This window comes from Arvicanthis niloticus, chromosome 10, assembly GCF_011762505.2.
Source record: "Arvicanthis niloticus isolate mArvNil1 chromosome 10, mArvNil1.pat.X, whole genome shotgun sequence".
Classification (NCBI taxonomy): Eukaryota; Metazoa; Chordata; class Mammalia; order Rodentia; family Muridae; genus Arvicanthis; species Arvicanthis niloticus.
This window is the reverse complement of record NC_047667.1, coordinates 66,438,934-66,449,800: the sequence shown is the minus strand read 5'-3', so window position 1 is coordinate 66,449,800 and position 10,867 is coordinate 66,438,934. Positions and strand designations below refer to the sequence as shown.

Sequence of the window (10,867 nt, the reverse complement as noted above, 5' to 3'; positions counted from 1 at the left end):
GGAAGAAGAAGATGAAGAGGAGGAGGAGGGACAGGAGGAGGAGGGAGAGAAGAAAGAAGAGGAGGAGGAAGAGGGTGGAGGGGAGGGAGGAAGAAGAAGAGGAGGAAGAAGAGGATGAAGAAGCAGTACCTGCCCGGCCTGGTAATACACACTCATGATCCCAGCACTGGGGAGGCAGAGACAGGTGGCTCTCTGAAGCTCCCTGGCTAGCCTGTCTGATAGAATTGGTGAGTTCTAGGCTTAATCAGAGACCAGCATCATGAGGAATGACACCCATGGTTGACCTTTGCCCCCCCCCACACACACACACATGTAACCATACCCCCAACACACACATGCATACACAGGGATGGAGTGGCTGAGAGGGAAGGACTACAGAGGATTGTTTTAATTGGGTGAAGACAAAAGTAGCTCAGTCCTATGTACACTGACAATCCCCTTCCTCCAGGCTTCTGGAATCTCGGGGCAGATAGGGATTCTGTGCTGGTACCAAGCAGGTGGGAAATAGTGACAGAGACAACTGTTAACAATCATAGCACAACAGGCTGCCTACCCAGGGCCTGGGAGACTGTGGTCCTTGCCTCACCTTTGAGGCTCAGCCCTTGCTTCCTGGCTTGCCCTTGGATGACAAGTTGTTCTTTATGGGTTTTCCCTCATTACATGCTACTGATGTTTCTAAGTGTTGAGAAAGGGGCACGAAAAACACGCCAGATAAAATGTAAACTCCCTCTTCTAGCATCCATAAGAAGGATGAGAACTGAACAGTCTGTAAGGTCTGAGTAACATCCAGGACTCTAGATGTTGGGGATACTAGAGAGTGGTGAGGTGGGAGTGGGTGAGTGGGTGGAGGAGCACCCTCATAGAGGCAAAGGGGAGGAGGAGGGGGAGAGGGTGGATGAGATAGGGAGTTGTGGAGGGGTAACCAGGAAGGGGGATATCATTTGAAATGTAAACAAATAAAGTGATTAATAAAAAAGTTTTTAAAAGATGTAGTGTTTAAATAAAAAAAAAAGATGTAGTGTTTAAAGAAGTGATTAGGGTTATATGATTTATAAACGGAGGAGTAACACTGAAACGAACCTATGCGCTCACACTCCCAAGTCCTGTTATATGACATCATTTTCTGTGACTTTTTTTTATAAAGGATTATTTATTTTATATATATGAGTATACTGTAGCTGTCTTCAGAAGAGGGAATCGGATCCCTTTACGGATGGTTGTGAGCCACCATGTAGACGCTGGGAACTGAACTCGGGACCTCTGGAAGAGCGGTCAGTGCTCTTAACCACTGAGCCAGATCTCCAGCCCCTATATGACACCTTTTATTTTGTCCATAATCTACCACAAAAAAAAAAGTCCAGATGAGGCCCTTGACCTTGGGCCTCCAGAACCATGAGCTATATAAACCTCTTAACTTTATAATCTACCCACCCTGAGGTACTACATACTAAATTCAGAAAGAGGGTTAGATGTCTGTTCTGCTCAGTTCTGTCTCAGCTTTAACATGGGAAGTCCTCATCAACCCTCAGCCAAATAGAGGGCTGGTCACCTTATGACTTGGTTTGATCTTCATAACTGTAACCTGTGTCGGGCTCAAATGCAGCACAGACCTCTACTTATAAAAGTAGTCTAGGCCAGTCAAGGTATATGTTTCATTCCCAAGCTCTTCCACCCCACCCCACCCCATCCCACCCTCCTCCCCTCCCATTCAGAAGCTAAGGGGTCTTTCTCCAGCAAAGTTGTGTTGATCTCCAGCTTCGGCCCCCTGATACTACCACAACAGGTACCACCAAACCCACCAGTGACCTCAACCCTTATCATTTGCTGCCTAGCCACTGACAGCAAGCTAGGGAGCTCAGGGGTCAAGGTCAGGTTCTTTCAGAGGGGAAGAAAGATGTTCATCTCATGCCGCCCTGGGAAAGAGGAACCTCAGGTGAATTATGACGGAGGTTTGTTATAGAAACACAGGAAATACTTGCTACCCAGTCATCTGTGGAGTTTTTGGGTCAGAAACTGGACTGACTCACCTTCCGAGGGGAAACCAAGTGGGTGCCCTCCTATCAAGACACATATCATCCTGTTTCCCAGAAGCCACTGCGTCTGGAACCCTCATGGTTGTTGGGAAAGGTCCATGGTTACTGCTGCCAGCTACTAGGAGTTCTCCAAAACTCTCAGGAAGATTTAAGAACAATGCCAAGACTGAAGTGAGCCTTGGCTTGGACCTTCCCTACAGAACTTTCCGGATTGACAAGGTTAAAAGAATAAAACCCAGTCAGGATGCTCCAAGAATAATCCCCGTTTGGCCTCTGGTTACCTTGATCGCTTATGTATCAGCTGAAGTGTGAACTTTAAATTTGAAACTGTTATGGCTTTGGCCAATCCCACCGCTGACAAGTTCTTACCTGTAGGACTAATAGCAGACCAAGGGGTGGGCAGCCAGCACCTTCTGAGTCTGGTGGTGACTTTGGACCCCTAAGATTGTCACGCTTTCCCTTCTGGCTCTGGGCTCTAACAGAGAAGGCTGAGCAGGCTGTTGCAAGATTGCATCAGTGACCTTTGCAATTCTCTGGCCAGTTGGTTCCCCTTCCTCGTCTCCCCACCCCCTTCGTCAAGCCCTCTGGCCTACCTGCCTCTCCTTTTCCCCTACTTTGCTAACTCAGGTACACCAATAGCCACAGCTAAAGTATTGCCCACTCCCGACCCAGGGAATCCTTTAATCCTATTTAAGCTTCCCAAGAGTGCCCTCCGTCCTGGATCCCCACTCTAGGGGTCTACAGCACAGTCTCCCAAACCTGGGCAGGGTGGCATGGAATCATTACAAGAGGATGGGATACTTTCATTATAAACAAATTTTCACCACAGGCCTTTAAGGCTTACCCCCAACTTTACTTCTCAAGTGAACATAGAAGAGAGTACAATTTGTGTGTGTGTGTGTGTGTGTGTGTGTGTGTGTGTGTGTGTGTGTGCCACACCGCCGAACATATCCTAGGCAAGCACTCCACCACTGAACCACATCTATAACCCTCCTTATTTTGATTTCTGACACAGAGTCTCAGTAAATTATTCAGATTATGTTCAAACTCACCATCCTCCTGCCTCTCGCTGGAATTACAGACCTGTGCTTTGGGTTTAATGGCTATTCCCTGTAACACAGAAGTAACTATGAAAGCACCTTACAGCGTCTCTCTCTCTCTCTCTCTCTCTCTCTCTCTCTCTCTCTCTCTCTCTCACACACACACACACACACACACACACACACACACCCCTCTGCATTAGAAGGAACTCTCGATAAAAAGCTTTCTATTAGGTGACTAGCAATGTCCCCCTTGTTCCTGTGTCTTAGTAAAACCTACCAGCTAAGAAAGCAGCACTCTGAAAGAACATTCTGCTCCCTGGAGATGCAGGTTTTCTGTTTGGTTTGCCTGCTATCTGCAGGGTCCTTCTGTTGCCTTCCCTCGAACCCACACCCTCCCTGACTGGTGACAAGGTGAGCTTACTGAATGAAAACGAACCCAGATTCCCTCATTAGGTCTTTCTTTGGTTCTTCCTGGTCTACAGGGGAACTTGGGCCAGGGATTAGAAAGTGTGTCCATCGCCCGGTGACCTCCTCCTCCTTGGTTACACACTGCAGTGGTGCCTTGGGCTTTCAGCTTTTGCAGCACCAGCAGTCTAGGGTCTCAGGGCGCACACAGCAGGGGCGTGCACTACTCGTGGTCACCTCCCCGGTCCCCAGCCATGCCCCTCCTGTTCTTCCTCCCCCTCACTCCCCCCCCTCCCCCCCCCCCCCCCCCCGCCCGCTTCTTTTTCTGCAGTCAGGGCTCAGACCAGTGAGCCAGGAGGCGGATCCCGGGCAAAAGATATAAGGGCTCTGTTCACTGAGCGCTGCAGCTGCGTCCCTCCCAGAGAGCGGCTGCTGAGGGAAGAAGGACGCCAAGGCCAGTCTGACGCACGGACGCCTGACCTCCGCCAGCAAGTGCTGCCTCTCTTCTTACTGCACCCTAGGTGAGCCTCCAGGCCCGAGAACCGAGGAACCGAGGGTGGGCGAGAGATCGAAGATCCCCTCCCCAGCTGCCTTCTCCCCTGGGCTCGAGTCCCCCTAGTGTGCAGCCACCCGGTCTCTGGGCTTAGGGTTCCCTGCTCTGCTGCTGTCCTCCGCCCAAGGCTCAACCCCCTTCCTCTCTGCTATCTCTGCAGGCCCAGCCACCCACAGCCCAGAGCTCAGATGGAAAGTGTGCAGGAGCTGATCCCTCTGGCTAAGGAGATGATGGCGCAGAAGCCCCGAGGGAAGCTCGTGAAGCTGTACGTGCTGGGCAGTGTGCTGGCGCTTTTCGGTGTGGTGCTCGGTCTAGTCGAGACGGTGTGCAGCCCTTTCACAGCCGCCAGCCGTCTGCGCGACCAGGAGGCTGCAGTGGCAGAGCTGCGGGATGCTTGTGAGCAACAGTCCCTCCACAAGCAGGCCCTGCTGGCAGGAGGCAAGGCACAGGAGGCGACCATGTGCAGCCGGGCCCTCTCCCTCCGGCAGCACGCCTCTTAAGGCTGGTGTCTGGCAGAGAAGGGAGCGAGACACAGAGAGATTATGACCCAGGTGGGCGAAAGCAGAGACACATGCTGTTTCAAGGTGCCACCGAATCCAGAACTGACCCTGCACAAATCACCCAAGGGGTCTGGGACTGACTTGCTGCTGTGCAGCACGCACTGTGATTTGCCTAAGGCTGTGGGAGAGATCAAGGAGCTATCACTTTGCATTAGGGAAGGAGACATGCTTTTTATACTATTATTTTTATTGTTGTTATTATTATTATTATTACAATGACTATTGTTTTGCATTTTGAAATAAAAATATTTTATACTCTATCTCATTATTTAATTCCTGGGAGACGTGGTGACCCTCTCACCCAGAACTGTGCCTAGCCCTGCCTGCTTCACATCCGGGGTTTGAATGCTGCTGGGCACAGGTTTACTCACACAAGAGTGAAACTCTCAACATGCTACACAGGTGTTAGCATTTTTGGATCACAAGATAAATCAATTTCTGACCAAGGGAGGGGGGCACCAATGGATCTCTAGGGCAAAAAAAAAAAAAGATAATTTGTCTTTTTACCCCGTTGTGCTGGAGATTCCTGTGGCTGATTGCTCTGCTTAACTATTAGTGTGAGGAGGAGAGGAGACGGGGAGGGGAAGGGAGACTGTAGGAGAGAGGGGGGGAGGTTGAAAGAACAGAGAATGAAAGAAAGACAGCAGGAAGAGTGGGGAGGAAGGGAAGAAAAGAAAGAAGCATGGGGGGGGGGGAACAGCCATCTGGTGGGAGCAGAAGCTCTTTCTCCTAAGGGTACAACTGACCACAGTAAGAAGCTTAGAAGGAGAAAAGACCATTATCACAGACCTGAGTCCTCTCCCAGGAGTCAGCTGATCCTGTGTCAACAGCTAATTTAGTAACACTGTGGGACTCCCCAAGGTAAAGCCTCCCTGCCCTGGCAGGTCCAAGAAGATAACTTGATGCCACTCCCCAGGGTCTTTAATGTCACCTAGATGCCACTCCCCAGGGTCTTTAATGTCACCTACTCTAACCAGGTATTAGCATGTTAACTTGACTCCCCAACCTCCCAGCCTATTTTAATACACAGAGCCCTCCATTCGGTTTAGCTCTGCAGACCCAAGCTCTCCACAGCGCTTCTGGCTCTGATCAACTGTCAGCTTTCCCTAAACTCCATCCCCCAGGGCAAGGGGGGGGAGGGAAAGTGAATGAGAAGAACATGTTTGAGGCTTCAAAGGAAAAGCATGTCAGTGACGCCAGTGTTCTTCCTGTTTCCAAATCCAGACACTTGACCCTGTGTTAAGGCAGAGTCCAGCTTTAACTGCCCCAAAGCTCCCAGGAACTCGGCCAGTCCAGCTGGTTAGTCAGTCTTGCAGATGCCTCTTCCACAGGCTGCCTGCCCCTCTGCCCACTCAACACCTTGTCCAGCTCATCTCTGGCATCATCTCCGGGACTTCCGTACCTCTCACCTTGCTCTTCCTGCATGAGATGCTAGTGTCTCTGTGACCTGCTTCTGTCTATCTCCTGCCTGCCTTTGGGAGCTGCGAGCATGGACTCTGACACTTTTCTATCCTTTGTGCTTGTGTTTACATTACTCTCCTTATACCCCTATTCTCTACATCTCTAAGATAACTCTCAATGCTTCAAGGATTTCGAGTTTTCTGCCCATCACTAAACTATGTATCAAACTGTATGCTCTGGTTTGGGGGTGCGATGGCTATGTCTATATTCAGAGAGTTTGCCTATGTATAAAAACACAAGTGCCCAAGCATACAGGTAACTTACTCATTCTAGGTTACAGTGGTTACAGTGTAACATCTCTTACGGACTCCACTTCACAGCCCTGCTGGTTAGCCTAAGCTGCCTGAATCTTTCTCTCAGAATCTTACAGTTGTGAAGTCTAAGTCTCAGGCTAGCCCATGGTAACAAACTTTCCCTTCCATTGCTTTGTGGGCAGATTGTGCCCTCATAGTCTGATCTTCCTGAGGACAAGGACCATGTCTTCTTCAATTTTCATACAAATCATCAGTCAAGGAAGTTATGTCTTTTTCATAGATTATCTATTTAGTGCCTGGAGTGTACATAGGAGGGAAGACATATTTGTCCCATAAGGATGCTTACAGAGACAGACAGGGAAAGGGCTTGCCTTGTCACATCAGAATCAAATTTTGCCATGGTCTCGTGAGACATTTGGTCATGGTCAAGCAGAACAACTGCCTCACTCCACAGAGAGACAAAAACTATTCTTGGTCTTATCCTATTTGTCAGTGTTAGTACCAACCCAGGGGAGGTGACAGAAGGAATGCTTGTTGGTTCTGTTGGTGACACAGGGCTGACATAGCAAAGTCAATAATAACAATAAATAATGGTGGTGATGGTGGTGGTGGTGGTGGTGGTGGTGGTGGTGGTGGTGGTGATGGTGATGGTGGTGGTGGTGATGGTGATGGTGATGGTGGTGGTGGTGGTGGTGGTGGTGGTGGTGGTGATGGTGATGGTGATGATGGTGGTGGTGATGGTGATGGTGGTGGTGGTGGTGGTGGTGGTGGTGGTGGTGGTGGTGATGATGATGGTGGTGATGGTGATGGTGGTGGTGGTGGTGATGGTGGTGGTGGTGATGGTGATGGTGGTGGTGGTGGTGGTGGTGGTGGTGGTGGTGGTGGTGGTGATGGTGGTGGTGGTGGTGGTGGTGGTGGTGGTGGTGATGGTGATGGTGATGGTGATGGTGATTCACCAGACTGGAACCAACTGAAACTGAACCGAGAAGAGTCACCATAGAACAAGAGTCCAACAGATCAGTTTTATAACCACAGGAGTGGAAGACACAGCCCTGAATTTGTCTGTGAGGAGACTGAATCAGCTGCCTTCTGCTCCTGCCCCAGTGACTTCCCTGCTCCAAATAATTTTTACTCTCCAACTGTGAGCCAGAGTAAGCTCTTCCCTCTCTTGCTTCTATCAAGTGTTTTGTTATAGCAGCAAAACAAATAACCAACACCCCAGCAGACCCTCTTGTGCCAGAAAAGGTAAACTCAGCAGTCTGCCCGACAAAGCTCGTCCTCACTGTAACCATGAAGCAGCTCACCTTTCAAACTTTATTTCAAGCATTAAACAATGGTCATGTTCTGAAGTGGAAACTTAAGGGTTCTTTGGCAAGTCAGTTGAACGGTGTTTTGCTGGGGCAAACACATGAAGGAACGTCTCCTTAAAGTGGACGCTGGTGTGAAAGGCTAAGGCAGACTCGTGAAGGAACATTTCACTGAAGCAGACACAGGAAAGAGGTTGTTCTGCTAAAGCAAGCATGTGAAAGAACACGTGATGAGGGATTCTTTGTTAACTATATGCATGTATTGGTCCGCCTTGCATTGCGTAGTTGAGCTGCATTTGTCAGGATACCACAGAGAGAAACGCAACAAAAACTTCTGGTGGTGTGCTGCAGTTTGCTGCCACTTCTGCAGACTCGTGAAGATTGAGTGTTCGTGCTGAGGTAAGGCGTGTGAAGGACATATGATGTTTAGAGGGTATAACTAGGGCTCTGTGGAGGGATGGGGAGAGAGCTTGGCTTGCTGGTATAGCTATCTGTGCAAAGCTTGTGGGTCTTGGTTCTTCACTGGTCATCACTTCCCTGAGAGAGGCACAGCCTCTCTTGGCATCCCTGTTAGTCCCTCTTGCTGACTCAAGCCAAGACTGAGGCCTGGCTGTCTCTGCTAGTTCATGTCACCACTGTTGCTAACCCAACTCTACCTAACTGGACTGCTGATGTATCCGTGACATGTTTGAGAGTGGATTGAGCTTCCCCTGTCTGCTAACCTGTGAACTGAACTGCCGATTTCCAGACAACAGAGACTGAAAAGAACCTTTCTAAACAGGTCCACTTCCCCGATATCCTTTCTTTTCCACTACATCTGGTGGGTGATGGGTTACAAGGAAGACTAAAGCTTTTTAGAACCATCATTAAAGATATAGGATTTGAAAATATTAAAGTTACAACGTTCTTTGATAATTCTGGAGTGTCGGCCCATTTGAGAATGTTTCAGAGGACCCTTGCACTACCTGGTATAGTCTCTGGGTTCCTTGTGCTTGAATTCTGTTTGTCTTCATACCTGTAACTGGGCTATTAAATCTCAGTGAATAACCTGCGCTTGGCTAGTCAGCTTAAGGGTGCACTTTCTGATGATTGTACCTAGACCCTCATGTAAAGTCCTTAGGCATTTTGTTTAGAAAGTACCCTCACCGCGCAACCAGACAGAGCTCTACATAAAAGCATTTGACACTGGGTAGGAAGCGTGTTATCGTTAGCTAATTCAACACAAGTCTTGGTATAGGTAGCCCATTTGGTCTTCTGCTTCAGAGGCGCACTGCTTGTTTGAGACAGAGACTCAAAGTCATCTTGTGGTAGTTTAAATAAGAAACACCCCCCACAATCTCAGGTCTCTGTTAGGGGTCCTCAGTTAGAGATGCTGTTTGGGGAGTTTTAGAGAGTACAGCCTTGATGGAGGAAGTCTGTCCCTGGAGGTGGGCTTCAAGAGTATAAAGCCTCGCCTGTTTCCTCTCTCTGCTTCGTGCTTGTGTTTGAAGATGCTTGCCCTCAGCTCTGTTCCTGTCCCCCCAGGCCTGCTGTTTGTGGCCATCATGGACTCTCATCTCTCTGGAACCCTGAGTCTAAACACTCCCTTCCTCCTATAAACCGCCTTGGTCAGGCTGTTTTCTCACAGCAACAGAACACAGGCAGAAAATCTGTTATCTTGCCATGTTGACCTTGAATGTGAGGTTCCTCTGCCTCAGCTTTTATCAAGTGTGAAGACTGAAGGTGTGTGTGTGTGTGTGTGTGTGTGTGTGTGTGTGTGTGTGTCCCCACACCGGCTAGAAGTATGTTGCTTGACTAATGATTTTACCACCCAGCTGCTCACTGTCCTGCGACTTGCTTTGCTTTTTGTCTCAATTATGAAGTCTTGCTTTTTGTGGTTTTGATCTGTTCTTGGCTCTCTTAAATCTGCTGCGTAAGAGTGTTTAATAGGAATGGGTGGAGATAAGGACTAATAAATCACCAAGAGGACCCAAACTGACCTTCAAGGACACGGTCTGTCTTGACTGATGGCCAGTGCAGGGAGGGGTGGGCTGCTGGTCCTGCTGAGCTATAAGAAGCTGCTTCATCCTCGTGTGGAAAGCTGTGCTCATCTGTATTCCAAGGTACTAAATCAGGGACTTTTTCTACATTTTCTGCTCAGAAATGAAAGCCAAGACACCAACACCACTCACAGGCAGAGACAGAGTATGTCCTCAGTATCCACTGTGTGTTGCCATGCTGGTTAACTCCGTGCTCAGTGTGTGACTATGCCAACTCATACCCAGAGAAGAGCTGATCCCAACATGGCTCAGTGCTGAAACCAAGCAGATGCTCTTCAAATATCTACTGAACATGTGAATAAATAAATAGAAAGAAAATGAACATGTGTGTGTCTCTGGGTGTGCGTGTATAAATGTGTGTGCATGTGTGTGTCCATGTATATATGTGTGTGTGTGTGCATGTGTGTGTGTGTGTATATATGTGTGTGCATGTTTGTGTCTGTGTGCATATATGTGTGTGTGTGTGCATTATGTGTTTATGTGTATGCATGCATATGTGTGTGCCTGTATATGTGTGTCTACATGAGGTGTGCATATGTATAGGTGTGTGAGCATGTGTGTCTTGCATGTATGTGTACTTGTATATGTGTGTCTGCATGTGTGTGTGCATGTGTGTGTCTGTGTGTGCACTATGTGTTTGTGTGTGTGCATGTACATATGTGTGTCTGTAATATGTGTGTCTGCATGAATGTGTGTGTGTGTGCATGTATATGGGTGTTTGTATTTGTGTGTCTGCATGAATGTGTGTATGTGTGTGTCTGCACGCGTGAATCTGCATGTGAGTGTGTGTGTGTGTGTGTGTGTGTGTGTGTGTGTGTGTGTGTGTATGTGTGTGTATACTGTCTTCCATCCTCTACTCCAGACCTGGGATGAACTGGACTGGGGTTATTTGTCTCTGCTAATGGAGCCCCTATTCCTCTAGGTCTCCCTTTTCATCCACTTTACTTCCTAGCTGCTGTGGCCATCTTGATTATTTTAAACTCATCTAAAGTGTGGGTAGGCACCCAGGCCTAGAGAAAGCAGTGGGTCACTAGAGTCTCTCCTTGTGGGGAAGGAAAATCTGTCCAAATATGGCTCTTGTTTCAGTAACTTCCTCTGAGGCAGAGCCAAGAGTGAAGAGGGCACCTGCTTGGGTGGAACACGGCTCGTCTGCCTGCTCTGCTTCCACTAAGTTTAGAGCTAACAATAGTAGTGGGAAAGTTTCCAGGGCAT

At 48.6% G+C, this 10,867-nt stretch overlaps 1 protein-coding gene across 1 annotated transcript; it reads left to right on the top strand.

The window, feature by feature from the left end:
• The first annotated feature begins 3,828 nt into the window (after positions 1–3,828).
• G0s2 (G0/G1 switch 2) lies at positions 3,829–4,854 on the top strand. The gene is made up of 2 exons (XM_034513347.2): positions 3,829–4,002; positions 4,195–4,854. Exon 2 carries the CDS (start codon positions 4,223–4,225, stop codon positions 4,532–4,534), a length of 312 nt encoding a protein of 103 aa, XP_034369238.1. The 5' UTR covers positions 3,829–4,002; positions 4,195–4,222; the 3' UTR covers positions 4,535–4,854.
• The last annotated feature ends 6,013 nt before the right edge of the window (positions 4,855–10,867 follow it).

Excerpts from the sequence above, each read along its gene's own strand:
- G0s2 (XM_034513347.2), top strand. The coding sequence starts at position 4,223 with ATGGAAAGTGTGCAGGAGCTGATCCCTCTGGCTAAGGAGATGATGGCG.